The sequence below is a fragment of the Puccinia triticina genome, chromosome 1A (assembly GCF_026914185.1).
Source record: "Puccinia triticina chromosome 1A, complete sequence".
NCBI classification, from domain to species: Eukaryota; Fungi; Basidiomycota; class Pucciniomycetes; order Pucciniales; family Pucciniaceae; genus Puccinia; species Puccinia triticina.
In genome coordinates this window covers 337847-355278 of record NC_070558.1, presented here as the reverse complement: position 1 = coordinate 355278, position 17432 = coordinate 337847, and the positions used below count along the sequence as shown (strand labels likewise).

The window sequence follows — 17432 nt, the reverse complement described above, 5'->3', positions numbered from 1 at the left end:
ATCAAAATCTATGACCGCCAATGGGGAGAAGAAGGAGAAGAAATCAATAGACGGAATGATTAAGAGTCGGATGGTAGTGACGAAGACGGTCGATCCGGTGGGTAGATAATGGGGCAGCCGAGATGGCGGTGGCAGTGTAAGGAAGTTGGCTGAGATGACGGACGTCGAAGCCAGTTTTGAGTTCAGTGGGACTGGAGCAGGAAAGGGTGTTTCGGTTGTGAGCGGGACGATCTGGACGGATGCGAGGTGGTGATTGTCGACCTTGCAGATGCTTGGATGGCTTGAAGGAGTCGTCAGTGGAAGACGACGGATGGTCCGGTTTTAATGTTGATTCGGTTCCATCGGAGACTTGCGATGGACTGGATGGCTGAACAGTGGCGAAAAGAATCGATTGGTGGCCTCTAGTTTCGACGGTCTTGGTAAGATCAAGACGCTCGGTTGAGAGACTGCTTCGTTCGCGAGTCTCGGGGTGTGAGGTCCTGGGAGGGTATGAATGCGGGTTTTGTACGTCGGCAGCCACGGATGATAGGGATCCGCGCAGGTTGCTAGGGTTGGAGAGTCCAGTGTGATGATGGCTAGTCGAGCGATCGTTCTGGAAGTCTTTCTTCTTCCGCACCACCCGGTCTTGGTCCCCATTATTGGGCAGTCCTCGAGGCTTTCGCCCGTTCTCGTTATCGTCATCCTCCTCGTCGTCCTGATCATCCGAGTCTAGGTCCGACTCTCCGCTTAGGAACCGCCGGCCATCCTCGGGTTCGAGTTCTTCAGGATTGAGACTCGGTTTATGTTTGATGAAGGAGTCGATCAGTAGGAATTGTAAGACGTTTAAGATCGTCGGGCCAACCATGACGACCATGAGGATCTGGATCTTCGGGTCATGACTGATTCCTTCGATGACGCCGTTCCCGAACTTGACCAATGCCTCTCCGCCGAGCCAAAATAAGCCGATGACAAATAACTTGAGGATAACGAGACCGAGGAAATAGATTGAGATCTGCTTGACCCAGGACATTAAGAATGGGTGGGGATAGGTTCCGGAGGACAGTCCGAGGCTCGAGGGCGTTCTCCTCAAGGTTTTGCAAACCAATTTGGTGATCGTGTTCAGGGCCAGAAAGAGTACAAAGACCCCAATGGTGGTATCTATGAAGATGTTCATAAAATAGAGGGCGCATGGGTTCCCTTTTGACGGCAAGGATGCCATTGAATCTGTATTGTTCAAGATTTGGTGGTTAGATTATTGTTTTGAGCACATATTTTGTGTCGGAGAATGAAAGAAAGCTCACCAGATATGAAGATGTTGAGCATGTGAACGAAGGCTTGTCCTAAAACCTGTTTGGAAACGTCTGCAGTCCAGATACGATATTTTCCTGCAGGGCCAAGAAATTGGTAGATCAGATTGGGAAGTCATTTAGTCTTTGAGGAGGGACGGACGTTTGGGTTTCTCCCTGTGCCGCTTGTAGAGCAAGCTGGCGAGGATGATCAAGGCCATGATGGCTTGGATGAGGATGGAGAATGGGCCTAGGAGCGAGCATGTTTCGGTGTCCAGCTGGGTGTGTGGGATGGTTGCGATGGAGCTGATGAGCTTGTTGGATGGTGCTGATGATGGTGGTGGTGGTCTGGGGTTGATTCTGGAGCTGGATGGGATGGGTTCGTATGCTGAGATGTCCATGGCTGGTTGTTGTTGGGGTGGGGGATGGCTTGCAGTGGGGCTGTTGTTGGCTTGCTCCTGTCTGGCTGGGCGTGAAAGCCCATCGACCTGTCACAACATCTCCAAAATTCTTCCCAACATATCCACAAGACACAGGAAAGGACAGCTCGAAGCATTCTAGCTGGATGAGCCATGTTCCAGAGAAACTTCGTTCCTATGTATCATCTTGTCCTGCACTATGATGTCAGAAGCACCTCGGTTGAGTGGTCGCGAGGAGTTTTTCTGCTTGAGCCAGCTTCTCTTGACAGTACACAATTTCTTTTCTTTTGTTTTTTGAGCATGTATTGGTCGTCTGGCATGAGGGAAAAAAAACATTCACCAAAGATAAAGTACTACACAGTCAGTCAAGAGTGAGTTTGTTTACAAAAAAAATACATAAATAAATAGAAACAAGTTGGTCGAAAAAAAGAAAAAGTTTCTTATCCCCCTACCCCCTCAAAAATTAAAAGATTGGACTATAGAAATAGAAATAGAAAAATAATCTTGTATCAATCACCCCCCCCCCCAAAAAAAAAAATAGAACGTCTGCGAATGATGAATGCAACCTTTGAATAAGATTGATACATCGGGGGAAAAAAGGCGCGTGATTGGGAACGACAGGAAATGGGGAATGATTTGAGGGAAAGATAGCGTTCAGTATTTCATCGTAGCCATGCCCAACCTTTGTCGCTGATTCTGCTGTTGCGTTGGACGATCTTCCGGTTCAAGATCATCAGTTTCTTTTTGAAGTTTGGGGGTGTGCTGAGTATCTTTTTGGAGAAGGTCCTGGTCTGGCTTAGTGGGCCCGTTTTGAGGGAATTTCTGGTCATCAAATTGAACAGTTCGGTTCGGTTTGCTGTGATTTTGGGCGGTCTGTTGTTGTTGTTGGGGAGGTGGCGATGGGGTTGAGGAAGGGTTGATGATGATTTCTTCGACATAATTCTTCGGGAACCAGCCAATCCGACCGTCCCTCGTTCGGCCTTTCCACCAGCCTATCGACCGTCTTTCTTCGATCGTCATCGGTAGGAGGACTGCAATCACCTCGTTTTTCTCAAACTTCAACTCCTTCTCGGCCGGATTGAGCTGGTTGATATCATCATCTCGGGTGATAGGATGATAAGGATGAATCGCTTTGACGAACGTCAGTTTGCTAGGATCGACTGAGAGTGTGACTTGCTGTTCGGGTGATATTGAAGGGTTTAATGGGTTTGGAGGGAAGGCAGCTTGTCGTTGTTTTTGTTTGTTGATAATTGATCGGACGAGCTTGTTCATCAGATAGGGGATCCCGAACACCGTCAGAAAGAAGATTACGATCGGTTTTCTGGATGGCCGGGGCGTCTGTGTTCCTTTATTACCTTCGGGAGAGCCAGACAAGTTCCTCGGGTCAAAGTTTTTGAAAGTATCCGACCATGGGTTTTGATCTGATGAGTGGTTGGTGCCGGTGATGACACCTTTGGCCCATTTGAGCAGATCGAACAAGCTCAAGATCTTGCCGATGCTGAATTTGAAGAGGTTGAATTGTTCGATCAGTTGGATGAAGGTGAAGAAGCTCGAATGGGTCATCATGAAGGTTGATTCCAAGAGTTGACTGAAGCCAGAGAAGGCCATGACGAGCGATTCGAGGAGTTGGAAGGTGGACTGAGTTGAATTGGCAAGTGTTTGGCTGAGAGTCGGCTGGATCATAGACGGATCAACTGGACCATTGATACCCATCTGGCCCATCTGGTTGTTCAATCCGCCATACCCGCCCATCCCACCGTATCCACCTAGACCACCGTAGCCCATCCCGCCACCGTAGCCACCATACCCTCCCCCGTATGAGCTCATTCCACCGTACGAACCGAGCCCGCCCATTCTCGAATAACCGCCATAGCCACCATAGCCCGACGACACGCCGTAGCCTCCTCCATATCTGGATGAATACTGTGTATTGATGCAGGACAAGAAAACCTCAACAGAAAGATCAGGAAGAATAGTTACAAGAACAAAAAAAAAGCCAAAACATCTTACGGGGCTGCCACCAGAAAACGACGAGGAATAACCTGGGTGGCGATCAGGACGAAGTGGGGTGATTAGCGACTTGTCAGCTCTGAGCTCTTGGACTGATGAGACGCACCGGCCGGGTTGAATGAGCTGCTAGAGGGTTGGAGTGAGGTTGAGTTCGAATCGAATAAGTTGGATGGCCTGGGGGGTAAGCTCGGTGCGTCCGGCTGCTCGGTGGCTCCGTTGGATGATGAGGAGCCGGTAGTCGTCTGACTTGGGAGTGAGGAACTGTTCGTGTTGTTGGTGGTCCCACGCTCCCATGGCTTGGGCGGAGAGACGGCCATCTGCAGCTTGCGTGGGTTCCTGATGAGTCTATTACTCCGACAGTGTGGTTTGGAAGGGTTCAGCCAGCGGGCGAGTGTTTGCAGAGGAGGTGGCCCTGCCCCGGCTCCGAGGGGGGCTTAACTTCGTCGCCGATCCGAGACAGCAATTATGGACTTAAATCAAGCTCCATAGATCTACAAAGCCATACTCCAAGTACATACATATGGGCTTACATGCAAACGGATTGCAGTGATTCGCAACAGTTCGCAACCGTCTGCTTTGGGTACATATAAACGACAACCACCCATCCCCCAACGAATTTAACCAACCGAAACTCAAGTACTTCCACGCAAAACAATCGGACTTCACAGACGGGCCAGCTTTTCAAGATGGGAATAGAGATCCACCCCGTAATCCGATTGGTGTTCTACTTTGGATGGTTCTTCCTCATATGTCTGGTCGCCAATCTACTATTTATCGTGACATCGATCCTCATCATGCCCTTTGATGAACTACTGGCGTACACGATCAATTCGCATATTGCCTTCTTCTTATGGAACCGAATGCAGTACGTCTTCGAACACCGTCATGGCGCTGCGATCACCTTCTCTGGTGATGTGATACCTCCCAATGAGAATGCAATCGTCGTCGGTCAGTACTCGTCTTCACCCCTTCGAGATTCTTCAGTGCGGCATAATTGCTGACGCTTCTCATATTGATCAATGGCCTTATCCAGCAAATCACTTGTCGTATTCTGATTTTTACTTGATTGTAAGCCCTCTCTCTCTTTGAGAAATAATGAGGGAAGAGCTCGACTGATGATTTGTATTTGGGGTCCTGAACGTCCAGAATGGGCTTGCGGGACGAAAAAAAATGTTACCTTACGGACGATGGTTTGTCAAGTCGGATCTAAAGTGGCAACTACCAATCTTTGGCTGGAGTATGTATGTAAGTACATATTTACAAGAGAATTGGCACACGAGACTCGATGCTTCGACCACGTCTGTTTTTCTTGTCATCTTTTACTGCGCACCACTTGGTGCAACTATTGAAATTCTGATCAACAGTATTTTCCGGGGTTGATTAGTTAATAGGAATGGTAATGGTGACCAGGGATTGGTTGAAGGATTCCGACTCAATAAGTCAAGCTTTCAAAGGATTGAAACAGCCTCCGGGGATCGGTAAAAAAGTATGGCTAGTGAGCTTCCTCGAAGGTACTAGGCTAACCCCTGAAAAACTAGAAAAGGTAAGTATTTCGCTGCCGTTCCTTTTCCTGTTTTTCCTGGTGATTTGATGTCACTGAATGATTTGAAACTTACATTTACATACTTTCTATTCATTTTTCCTTTCGGTTTTGTAGAGTCAGAAATATTGCAGAGACGATGGGAAGAAAGTTTTAAACAACCTGCTTGCAGCTCGCACCAAAGGCTTTATAGCCGCCGTGAGAGGTACGTATCGGCTCACATTAGATTTGGATGCCTGAAAGCGATTTGAAAGCTTATTATATGTCCTATCACTTTTTTCACCAATTAAAGAGCTACGTAATAGCCAAGTAACACATGTTTATGGTGCGTCCTTTTACCCCACAAAAAAGAAGTTCTCGGATGTGCACCATTGATCCTGACGGTGCCTGCTCTACTTTTCCCTTCTCTCAGACGTAACTTTGGCTTACAACGGGCCAAAAGGATTTGGGAAGGCACCGGATATGGTGACGATCAACAGCTTGAGCAGATTGAGTCCGAAATACAAGTTCCACATCCATACCCGACGGTGGGCGATCGCAGAACTTCCGAAAGACGAATGCGAATTGAAGAATTGGATCGAGGCCGTATGGGTGGAAAAAGATGAATTACTAGAGGGACTCAAGAGCGAGTGGATCAATTGGAAAGGACTTGTCGGCTGGGGCGCCCAAGCAGGTGGAAAGTCCGGAGCATGTGGTGTATATCGCGATGCCCTCTATCCTCCCTCCAACAAACTTCCAGCCAAGCTCGATTAGAGTTGCCATCAGTATCCCGTTGATGTTTCGCTTCCATAGACTTTCCTCGTTGGATTAATCGGGTTTACGGTTGTATCATATGAGACCGGCTACTATCCAGGAGCTTTTTTGTATCCAATTTGTAGCGTTTAGCTTTTTGTTGATAACAAGCAATTCATCTGGTGGTTAGAAATCTCGACAAAATGAGCTGAAAGCTCGGGCACATAGACTTACATGCGATTGGCTCTAGCCCAGCTGAAAGGGAGATGATAAATACCAAGAAGCGGGAAGTTGACTATATGTGTCAGCTCCCAAGTCAGCACAGTCGTGTAACTTGAAGCACAGCAGCCAGAAAGGAGAACGGTCACGGTCAATCCTCACCACGTCCTTCCCTGAAGCTACCATCTGCTCAATGACAAGATGACTCCCCAGTCGAAGATACTGGAATACGCTCACCATCACAGTCTGACTTGTGATCCAGAATGGACATTCGACTTCGCTGAAGAGTTGGTCATGGGCTTTTCGACCGCCTTCCAGCTCGTACCGCCATCCCAATCACTTCATGAGGATATCAAGCAGACCTGGAGCTCTCTAGACCTGATCACGGCTCAGGCTGGACAAGAGCATCACCAACCACTGGAATCAATTTTTCTGGACAACTGGCTCATTCCTCAAGCTCCAATAACCTACGCTAGAAGATTCCGCGATTCGGTCAAGTCATCTCAACATTTAGACTTGGCCGATTCAGATTGGTGGGGCGGTCAGCGAGTACCCAAAACAATAACTAAATATGTCATAATGCACAACCTCGACTGATATTCCATTACCAATGGTTCGTATTGTTTCAGATGGGTTATTCGAGCCTCAACTCACTCATATCATGGGCGATTACATCCTCCAAAGGAACCGTCGTCATGCTACTATCAGTTTACAACCTGATGACTCGAAAACAATCAAGAATGACCTTTCTCTTGATGGTCAACAGACCTTCAACGACGTCATTGTGGGTGAGGAGACTCATATCCATATTCCAACGCCGGAAGAATTATCGTCAGTTATCAACAGATCCAGTCTGCATTGACCCCAGGAGATATATTCCACTGATCACTGGTTACTTGTCTTCAGAGATACCGCACACCAGCTGTCGTCCTCACAGTACCGAAAAATCAAAGATATCAAATTGCAGAGAGAAGAAATTTTCGGGACTCGTTCCCCTTTGATCAGGATGGATAGTGACCTGCTCGAGCTGGAAGAAACTCTGGTAGGTACCTTTCTTTCTGCCTCAGTGAACTTCTGTTGCTTAATAGGTGGCAATACTATCGGTTTGTTGATAGTGTTCCTCTTTTCCTGTGAATATAATTCTGACGCAAAAGCCAAGCGAAACTTCACGACACGCAATCTCACCGCCGTTGATGCCTAGACAATCATCGAGCTCTGCAGAACTGTGGCATACACAGGCCAATGCATTCGTCAACTCGGTCATCGGCAGCCTTCAACAAGAAGAAATTCATCAATGCAGCAGTCCCATCTTGTCAAATGATACTTGGAACGATTTAGGCAAGCCTTAATTTTCCTCAATGCGGCGGTACATCATTCCTAAAAAACCATTTACTTCGAAAAATCTCTTAGATTCTTTTCTACGTCCATCTTGTACTCCGCCGTCTAGCCCAATACCGTCTGAAGATGTCGTTCAAAAAGATGCTGCCATCGAGTTTCTGTCCCCCTCGGCGGACCCGACTAACTGGGATAAGGTTGAAAACCTAGAGAATCCATTCGAGACAGTACTCTTTAGTCGGACCGAACGAATGCCTTTGCATACGAATAGATCTACGTCTTTCAACCTGAGGAACCACTGGGATATGGCCAGCTGTTTATTTGATGAGCATCAACTTTTGCAAGCTTCTCTGACACCTGAACCAGCAGAAGGCGACAGTAAAGAAGGCTGCGAGGGTTCTTTCGAGATCTTAAATCAATTGGTTGCAAACAGAGGATGGGACAACCAGCGATTCGAACACCAAATCTTTGGAAGTCCGGGAGAAGCAGCCAATCTGCACACAAAACTTAAAAGGATTCCAGGTGAGGACAGATATGGATTGGAGTGTTTTTGATTAATCTATTCATGTAAATACATATGTATCCGACTGAATGATTTGCTTCATCTCAAAAGTTGAAGTCCCCGATGCGCCCATTAGCAAACATGAAATCCACAAGGAACTACTTCCCTCCCATCTCGACGAGTTTAGGATACAAGAATTGGACAACAGTCGGCCAAAGAATTCCTCTAAAATCTCGCAAGGTCTTCAGAAAGTTGAGGGATTGAAAGCGTTGAATATCGAGCTCCCTTGGAATGCCTACAACTTCCTACCTTCATCGACACTGGAAAAACTGACAGACCTGGGCTCCAAACCGGTCGATGAACCTTCAGATGTCGATTCCTCGAGCAAGGATGACTCATTCATCTCCAAAAGGTTTAAAAGCGAGCATAACCCCAACGTAGCTGATGAGCCATGGGTTAAACTGAGCGACTTCCTAGATCAATCATCAAGCGAAAGTGGCTCTTATTACAGTCAGCACGATTCGGATCGCACGAAAGAGCCTGACACACTAAATGACGGAGCCGTATCTACCTCAGACTTCACCAGGAGATCTACAAGCCCAACTACACGAACCGACGAAGACTTGAAGCCTACCTCGGTCACTGAGAGCACTGAGCCGCCGAACAACAGCTCTCAGACCAACCCATTAGAAACCGAATATTTTCATCAAGGATACGGCCTACAATCCGATTTTGGAAGCGCAAATCAGAGCTCAGCTCAGACAGAAGATGATAAATTCATCGATCTCCTAGGATTAAGATCTGTGGATCCTTCACCTCATGATATACAGAACCATGGTATGTAAATCAATTTTTCAATCCCCTTCGATCTCCATCTTCATGTTCGCATTTTGTTGAGGTGCAAAGTGAGAAGCTCTTTCCTTTTTCGATTTTCCACTCACATAAATATTTGAGCAGGTTTCTACAGAATCTGGTCGACTTAGTTACCTGCGTTGTTGCCCACCATGCCTCGACTCCAGTGTAGTTTAAGATCAGCCTATACAGCTATCTTAATTTCAAGTTAGAGTCTCCTCTCATTCTCACAATCATGGGCGCAATTGTTTTCAAACTGCAGTGCCAGCAGGCTTTCGACAGCAGTGACAAAAACTATTCCAGTCTAATAGGTACATACCTTCACAAAAATCTGGGAGATTTTCTGCTAGCTTCCCGCTCTCCCGGATCATAAGTGAGCTAAGTTTTGTTGTAGCGTGAGCAGTGGATAATGTGATGCTATTGTACTAGTGCCTAGCCAGAGGGGGGATACCTTCTCCTCCGAGCTGAGCCGCAGCCAAGTAGGATAATAGGTCACAACAAGGTTAAAGTCCTTCAATGTCTTGTAGTCGATACAAATTTCGGAGGGTCCTTGCGGGACAGCCAACTTGAGCCCAGGTCCCTGGCCTGGAGGCTGGCAGGGGGCAGTGGCGCGAAGCCCCCGCATAGAGGACCACCCGAATTTCATCAGTCCCCCCTCTGGGTACAAAGGACTTGGTGGCGTGTATGCAAGGCTCGTTCAAAACCTGTGTTTTCATGCCGGCCAGTTGATGTTCGAAGGCCACAGAGGAGGATTGTGGCTAAGGGAAGGGAGAGAGAGGACGAACCAGCTGGTTTGACAAGGCTGAAGTGGACGACCAGGGCCGGCACCTTCAAATTTGTCTTTGGACTCTGCTCCCAACAAGAAAATATTGTAATACATTTCTTTTTGTATGTACATCACAGAACTGCGGTGCTTGCTGCGCGAAGAGAAAGTGCATAATTGTATGCAATGTCAGAAATTTAATATCAAAACAAACTGACCGGGTTCCTGGATGTCCAGACAGAACGCCATCGTCATCGACACCATCCGACAACTATCGAGTCGTCCTTATCTCGTTCGGGGGAATTGTTGAAGAGTAGCCTCGACATTCAACATGAACGATGGTGCTTTCGCATCTTGATGAACTAGTATTTCCGTGTGTGAAGCCCACTGATGTTTCAGTTTCATCTTGTTTTGGTTTTGTTTCTTTCTCACACTGATCGAATAATGATTCGACCTTCCTTTTGTTATTTGATTCCAGTCATCCCTTCCGGTTTGTTTGTCAAGCGTTCACACTACGTTACCCGAACCCTTTCGCGCCCCATGTGATCACGGCCGATACCCTTGAGCGTAGCTGGGATGCTGAGTCAGGTATCTTGCGCTCCATACGCCTCGTCTTGAAACGAGGTACCCTTCCGTCTTGGGCTCCGAGAGGAATCGTCGAGAAGTCGGAAACTTGGGTTCTGGAAGAGTCTACAATCAATATATTGGACGGGACGATGACGTTATCCAATCGAAATCTGGATCATCGCCGTGTGATGGAGGTGGTTGAACAGATCACCCTGCGAGCCCTAGGTGAGGTGTGAGTATTTGCCGGCACCCTTGCACACCCCTTTTCATCATTAGCCAAGCTCCCGGACCAAACTAGCCATGTTTTGTTCGACGATCGGATCAGAATTGGACGTGGGCAGAAGCCTCCTACCTAGCTCATCCCTTCCAAATTCAATCAGTGGTCTATGAGAACTCATGGAGCATCCTTTTCTTTCGGTTATTATGTTGTGCTTTATTTTCTAGAACTGAAGCCACGTCATCTGTGAAAGTTACATCATCATGGGGATTTTATGCGATCCGGAGGCGGATCGAGCAGTATGGAATCAGTCGATTTCAGCGACAGTCAAGAAATGTTTGTTCTTGGAGCTCTATGGAGACACTGTATTGGGCAAGAAAGTATATACTGACCCCTTTATTGTGGATTACATTGCCAAGCCAGTCGAGACATGGTCTCGAATTGATAATCAAATTATTACGACCGTCCTCGCCGCTTCGAGAGCCTCTTCTGAATGCGGAAAAAATAAACTACCCGCCTTCGCTAGCACCAGCCTCGCCTTTGAAAAGCCGTCTCCGAGAACTTCGACTCCGGGCTAAGGAGAAACAGAGACTGATTAGCGAGATGCTCCGACCAGGAAAAAAGGAATCGACGGCATCCGAACACGACTCCGAGGAAGATGAAGATCACGAGGATGACTCACTAACAGCTGCAGAAGAAGCCGAATTGAAACAATTAGAGGATGAATTCAGCGCAGACCCGTCATCCGTCAAGCCAGCTTCACACCTCTCCAATCCACCACCACAGAAACGACGTTGGTTTTGGTGGTGGAGATGGCACTTGAGCTCGGATTCACCTCCGGAGGGTCACAGCCCTAACACATGTTGCAAGCAGTCTGACTCGCCCCCTCGAGAATAATCTCCACTAATTTAGGATTAATTACACCACATGCCTATAAGCACATTGTTCATTGTTTATAGTCCTATATCTCTCTATTCAACCTAATTACTGAATGGACATGATAACCATACCCAGTCACTCGAACATGATCTGCCCATGGTGGCGATCACACTGCCTGGAATCCCTTCCCTGTGGCATGGTTTTTTTCGAAGAAAGCTTGATTCGATCTCAAGTGTTTCTAGACTCTCGGGAACTTGACATGAAACTCCAGCTTTTCCAATGATTGCCACATGATCATGCTGCTTTTCCGATGCGTACTCTGACAAAGCCTTGACAAGGCAATGGCGGAGGGTTGCTTGTTTGTCCAATCCATCAGCGGCTCATTGAGATTAGAAGGGGCCATTTGCTTGTATTCGAGGAATCGAATTTTGTGTTGGTTGTTGAACAATCTGTGCGCCGTAGACCACCCAATCCTATCTACTAGATAGTTGATTGGGTGATCCTGAGCGATCAGGACCTCTTCCTCTATATTTTGCAAAAGAACAGTTGCTTGAAAGCGCTAGTCTTGCTCGTGTTGTTTTGCCGTCATAAAATACAATACAGGGTTTTAGATGCTTGGTGGTTTAAGCTCGGGTGCTGTATTACATAATCGTGTTTTATTTTCCGCGTCGGACGTCGGCCGAGCAGGGGAAAGACCCCGGCGAGACGAGCCAGGCCACCCGGGGTGTACACGTTGGCCGCCTCCTCCTCCAGCGAGCTTGCCCAGCCTCGAGTCCAGCCACTCTCCATCCCCAGCAGTGCCAGTGCCAGTGCCCAGCCCCAGCCCAGCCCCAGCCCCAGCCCACGCAAGCAGCACCCCCCCCAGGTCCGTCTTCCTCTGTGTGCCCTCCGCTGGCGCCATCCCTGCTGGCTTACTCCCCCTCATGACCTCATCTGCCCCACCCCGCAGTCTCCGCCCAGCCCGATCCCCCCCAGAACAGCCTCACCATGGGTCTCAGGTATGTCCCTCCCCCCTCCGCCTGCCCCCAGAACCAGGCCCCCGCTCACCCCTCCCCTGGCCACAGTGTCTCACGGCTATTCACCGGCTTGTTCGGCCGGAAGGAAATGGTGCGTCCCGCCCCCCCCCGCCTCGGCCTCTGCGGCTCGCTGACTGCCCTCCTCCCCCAGCGAATCCTCATGGTCGGTCTCGATGCAGCCGGTAAGACGACGATCCTCTACAAGTTGAAGCTCGGCGAAATCGTGACGACCATCCCCACGATCGGTGCGTCCCCCCACTCCGATCTTCTTTCTCTCCTCCATTCACACTGCTCACTCACTCACTCGCTCTCTTCTTCTTTAGGATTCAACGTCGAGACTGTCGAGTACAAAAACATCTCATTTACCGTCTGGGATGTCGGAGGACAAGACAAGATCCGACCGCTTTGGAGACATTGTGAGTCGTCACACCATCTCTCTCTCTCTCTTTCGCTTGCCGCTCGCAGTATGCTGAGATACCATCACTACCCAACAGACTTCCAAAACACCCAAGGAATCATCTTCGTGGTTGATTCGAACGATCGTGAGCGTGTATCAGAGGCCAGAGAGGAGTTGCAACGCATGCTCAACGAGGACGAATTACGCGATGCGCTCTTGCTCGTGCTTGCCAACAAGCAAGATTTGCCGAATGCGATGAACGCGGCTGAGATCACCGACAAGCTCGGCTTGCACTCGCTCCGCTCGAGAACTTGGTATATCCAAGCCACCTGCGCCACCTCGGGCGACGGCTTATACGAAGGCTTAGATTGGCTCTCCGGTAATGTGAGCACCTCTCCCGCTTCTTCTACTCCCAGCAAACCCTTAACTCGTGGTGCTGTTCCTCTGTTCCAGCTCAAGCGCAAGTCTTGATCATCTCGCACCGGGAAACGAAGATCAGTGAATCAAAAGTATAACGTGTCGTTGTCTCCTTCCACACACACACACACACACACATCTTCTCTCTTCTCTCCCCATCAGATGTGCGTGTCTTCACCCCCGATCTCACTCGCTTCAGGGCCCAGCTCGTCTCCACTCTTCACCATGTTTTTTTGTGTTAGAAGAAAAACCCCTGTTCCGAAGCCCTACCTCTTTGTCCTTGCCCTGTCCACATCCATTGCCTCTCTCCACCCACACACACACCCTCACAACCATTACGTTTCTCCGCCTATTGTATGCTTTCCTTTCTTCTTTTTTTTTAGTTTCAGTCTTTTTCTTCTTTTTCTTTCTTCCTTTTTTCCCCATGTTCATGCATCATATGTTGCTGCACTCTTCATGCTGCTGTCCCGCTCTCCTCATCGCACCTTACCTCTTTCTGGCTCTTCTTTTAGTACCGCTGTTTTGAGGGGGGACCAATGATGCAGAGTGGGGGAGTACATGTAGTAGTCAGGGTTGAAGGGAATGTGGAGCTGAGCCAAAAAGCCGATCTGCATATAGAGAAAGAACACTATCTTACTGATTCCTCTGCTGTCAATCTCCACATACATCAAGGTCAATGGCCTGGGTGATGATTTGGGTTGCATCTACAACAGAGCTGCTGTTGTGTGCAACCTTTTGGCGGCCCGGAAGGCATTCTTGATCTCCAGTGGTGCCAGCAAAAGGGCTGCCAAAGTTGGCAGGGTGTAGATCCTTTTGCAGCTGGGGCCTGTAGTGTGAGATACACCCCACATCAACTATCTGTAACCCATCAGCAACAGCTTGGGACATCCACTTACAGGCTGCTAAAGGCAAACCAACCAACCCCTGGACTGTTGGAGATGCGCTTAACCTAATTCAATGGAGGACTTCCAGTCACCTCAAATGGCTTAATTTAGAGAGGTCTTCTAAACCTTATTTGGGGGTGAAAGTTCAATCTCAATCAATTTTTACCAGCAAGTAAGGTTTTGCCATTTCCCTTCAGATCAAGCATTTTAGCCAACAGGAAGTCCTCCAATGGATGGCTTCCTGCTGATATCTGGGGACCTCCCAGAAGTGATCTGGAGCCCCAAAAGCTAGATTTCCCTGCAAAAATCTAGAGTTTTTGGGGGATATATCCACAACTGCAAGGGTCCCAGATGTGACAGGAAGTCACCAATAAGCACTTCCTGTTGAATCTGGAAGGATGCCAATGCAGGACGTCCTAGTGCTGCATGATGGCTTGATTTGGAAGGACATTCTAAACCTTGTTGAATGCTGGAACCCTAACTCAATCAAGCTTCACCAGTAGTAAGCTGTAAGGTTTAGTCCCTGTTTCTAGAATTCTAGATTATGAATTCTACCCAACCAGAAGCCCTAATTGTTGTGAATGTAGGGCTTCCCATGCACTCCAGAGCCCTTTAAGCACTTGCTGCATGCCAACGGCTGACACAATAAGATGGTGCCCTCTAAAACTGTAGAGCATCCGGGTTGAGTTGAGACATTCCCTCATCACTGCACAAAATATGCTGCTGCTTGCACAGTCTTTGACTCAATACATTGCAGAACTGTTGCCCAGGCTGCCCAAGAAGGTGTTTCTGTGTTTCAGCCCACAGATTCAAGTCAAAACACTGGCCGTGTTCAAGGACTGGTACACTCAAGTCCGGTTGGGCCACTGACATTGTACACACTCTACAGGTCCATATTGTCCACTTTTCTCAATGCAGAGAATTGGCATACAGAATTGGGGGAACAGTAACAACAACAATAAGCTGCCAATCTGATCAATTTTTCATCTTGGCAATAAATACTTGCTGAAGTACTTGTGTACCAAACATTTGTGAAATGAACAGCATGACCTTGCCATACAACATTTAAAAGATAACAAGCACCCAAACATGATACATGTACTTTCTAGTACTGGTAGTTTGTCTGATCAAGGAGGAAATTACAGAGCAATGTAGCTTGGTGTTTATGCTCTTCTCACCATCCCAGTTCCTCCATCATTGGCATTCCCAATGCTGATTCCAGCTGGAAAATGATCAAGCCAATACATAAATCCATAGCCATGCTCTTAACCAAGATTTTAGTTTGCTTCCAGCTCTTCACAGATCATGTTTCCGCACAGCCACTTTCACTTTCACAAAACCTAGTCAAAAGATCCTTCAAAAGTTTTCCAGTTGCCCACAGCACCCATCCTTATCCACATAAGATGTTGGGAGCATGTCACAAGCAAAAGAGGTCATTCATACCAGGATTCATCAAGGATGTGGTAGGAACTCATACAGGAGAAGGTATGTCTATTTGATATCTTTTCTTGATCAATCTACAATGGCAGAGTTTGGTTTAGTTAATTTTGGATGCAAATGGTTGATGATTCTTTTTTTTTTCAGCTTCTAGAACAGCCAAAGAATCAAAAGGTAAGTGTTTTAAATCAAAGGGGCTTATCACATATTATTCCCAATCCCTTTGTCAAAAATATAAAATGAACATCAGCAACTGAGTTACTGTTTTTTTCCAAATTAAAGAAGACCCATTTCAACAGGAAATAGAACTTTTTAAAGAATTAAACAATAAAATAGGTTGGAATTCCTTTCAAACTGATCTTCCTTTTTTCAGCAAAATTGTCACATAAGGCTAAATGAACAAATCAATTACAATATTAATGGTCCCAGAGAAAATTTCTGGAGAAATGACACCATATCAAAGCCCTGATCAAGCTGAAAAATCACTTGAAATGGCTCTCCATGCCCCAGAATGTGAGTTTTCCTGAATAATTTTTGATGTTTAACACTTCTAAAATTAGAAAATTTTTCCCCCAATTGAATGATCAGTTAAACCGCGGGAGGAGGTCACTAGTAGTGTTGCATCAGCAAAAAGACTTTTAATATGGTTAACAGGTATTTAGCCTTTTGAAAACAAGATTTCAGTTTTCTTTTGCATGCCTCACAGTCAATTTTGAAATAATTTGGTTAATGGGTGTGTTTTTGAAGATGAATTTTATTCAGGGGAAGAGCATAGAAATAATCCTAGAAAAAACTTGATCCTTGAACAAATCGATAGGCTGGTCAAGATTTCTGACCAGCCATCAAGTCTTGAGTGGTTTCAATTTTAATCCCTTTTCTCTGATAACCAAACAAAATGTTGGTGTGCTGAATTTATCTCACAATCATTTTCTTCCTTGAAACTTACTCAACCAAAAAATACAAAATAATAAGATCCTGATGAAGAGAAAATATATCCCCATGGAGAATCAACAGTATATCAAGATGATGAATACTGGAATACAATTAGAAGATTGAATGAGATGCCAAGTATGTCTATCAGCATAAATTAATCATGGAATTCCAATACTGACTTCATATAATCCAGGCATGAAAGTATTCTTGGAAGATCCAACCTGGAATATTCAACGCAATGATTGGACTGCAATGGCAATCAACATCACTGAGGTTTACAAATGGTTTAGAAGTAAAAACTTCAGTAAAATAGTAGATGCCTACAGATCAGCTATTAGGCAGACCAATAATATATCACAAAACACTTTTGATTGTATTGACAAGGATGCTCTCCAAATGATGAGTCCCCTAATCCAAGGATTTGTTCCATATAAGAGGTTATCTGAAGCTATAACAGCAAGTTATCAAGTAGCAATCAGCAATTATCACTTCAGTTTATGTTTCAAGAATTTTCAACCCTTTCCCACTGTTTCCAAACCCCAGGTGACAAGGGCAGTATTCCTTCAGAGGATGTCATATAATTCAGAGCTCTCCAGACAGCAGGAAAAGGGAAACGGGAAAATGAAATCTATATTTGAAGGCATTGGAGAGGGAATAGCTCAAGTTAAAGGAAAAGGAAAAGAAAAAGAAAAAGAAAAGCTAAAAGGAAAACAAATTGAGAAAGTAAACATAAAAGTTAAGAAAATCGAAAAAGAAATATTAACATGTATGTGAAATTGAACTTTTTGAATTGTTTCCAATATTGGTAGATATTTTTTCCTTTGTTTTGATCATGGTTGGTGATTTTTTTTTTTTTGGTTTTCAAAAAATCAGTAAGAAAAGAGGGTGAGTGCTTTCAACCCCAGATATTGATTGGTTAATCATCCATGAGGAAATCTGAGCTTTCTTCATTGATTCCCACAGGAGTAAAACCCTGGAAGCCAAAATCAGAAGATGAAGGGGCTTCAAGTAAAGAAGAAAGACCACATTATGACCCTGCACAAGATCA

The 17432-nt window shown here is 46.4% G+C and overlaps 6 protein-coding genes across 6 annotated transcripts; 4 read left to right on the top strand and 2 right to left on the bottom strand.

The window, feature by feature from the left end:
* Positions 1 to 43: 43 nt before the first annotated feature.
* PtA15_1A50 (uncharacterized protein) lies at positions 44 to 1486 on the bottom strand (the record flags this gene model as incomplete). Its single annotated transcript, XM_053165545.1, has 3 exons — positions 44 to 1203; positions 1281 to 1364; positions 1429 to 1486. The coding sequence occupies 3 exons, from the start codon at positions 1484 to 1486 to the stop codon at positions 44 to 46; spliced, it is 1302 nt and encodes a 433-aa protein (XP_053016267.1).
* Positions 1487 to 2338: 852 nt separating this feature from the next.
* On the bottom strand, positions 2339 to 4011 carry PtA15_1A49 (uncharacterized protein; the record flags this gene model as incomplete). The annotated part of the gene is made up of 3 exons (XM_053165533.1): positions 2339 to 3607; positions 3695 to 3726; positions 3801 to 4011. 3 exons carry the CDS (start codon positions 4009 to 4011, stop codon positions 2339 to 2341), a joined length of 1512 nt encoding a protein of 503 aa, XP_053016266.1.
* A 369-nt stretch (positions 4012 to 4380) lies between these two features.
* Positions 4381 to 5987, top strand: PtA15_1A48 (uncharacterized protein; the record flags this gene model as incomplete). Its single annotated transcript, XM_053165522.1, has 7 exons — positions 4381 to 4642; positions 4728 to 4762; positions 4841 to 4939; positions 5079 to 5237; positions 5352 to 5439; positions 5527 to 5559; positions 5647 to 5987. 7 exons carry the CDS (start codon positions 4381 to 4383, stop codon positions 5985 to 5987), a joined length of 1017 nt encoding a protein of 338 aa, XP_053016265.1.
* A 399-nt stretch (positions 5988 to 6386) lies between these two features.
* Positions 6387 to 9005, top strand: PtA15_1A47 (uncharacterized protein; the record flags this gene model as incomplete). The annotated part of the gene is made up of 7 exons (XM_053165511.1): positions 6387 to 6726; positions 6815 to 7016; positions 7092 to 7227; positions 7340 to 7523; positions 7596 to 8042; positions 8134 to 8859; positions 8980 to 9005. 7 exons carry the CDS (start codon positions 6387 to 6389, stop codon positions 9003 to 9005), a joined length of 2061 nt encoding a protein of 686 aa, XP_053016264.1.
* Positions 9006 to 9975: 970 nt separating this feature from the next.
* Positions 9976 to 11318, top strand: PtA15_1A46 (uncharacterized protein; the record flags this gene model as incomplete). Its single annotated transcript, XM_053165500.1, has 4 exons — positions 9976 to 10010; positions 10116 to 10436; positions 10649 to 10757; positions 10845 to 11318. 4 exons carry the CDS (start codon positions 9976 to 9978, stop codon positions 11316 to 11318), a joined length of 939 nt encoding a protein of 312 aa, XP_053016263.1.
* Positions 11319 to 12287: 969 nt separating this feature from the next.
* Positions 12288 to 13184, top strand: PtA15_1A45 (uncharacterized protein; the record flags this gene model as incomplete). Its single annotated transcript, XM_053165489.1, has 4 exons — positions 12288 to 12561; positions 12640 to 12732; positions 12811 to 13097; positions 13167 to 13184. The coding sequence occupies 4 exons, from the start codon at positions 12288 to 12290 to the stop codon at positions 13182 to 13184; spliced, it is 672 nt and encodes a 223-aa protein (XP_053016262.1).
* Between the last annotated feature and the right edge of the window lie 4248 nt (positions 13185 to 17432).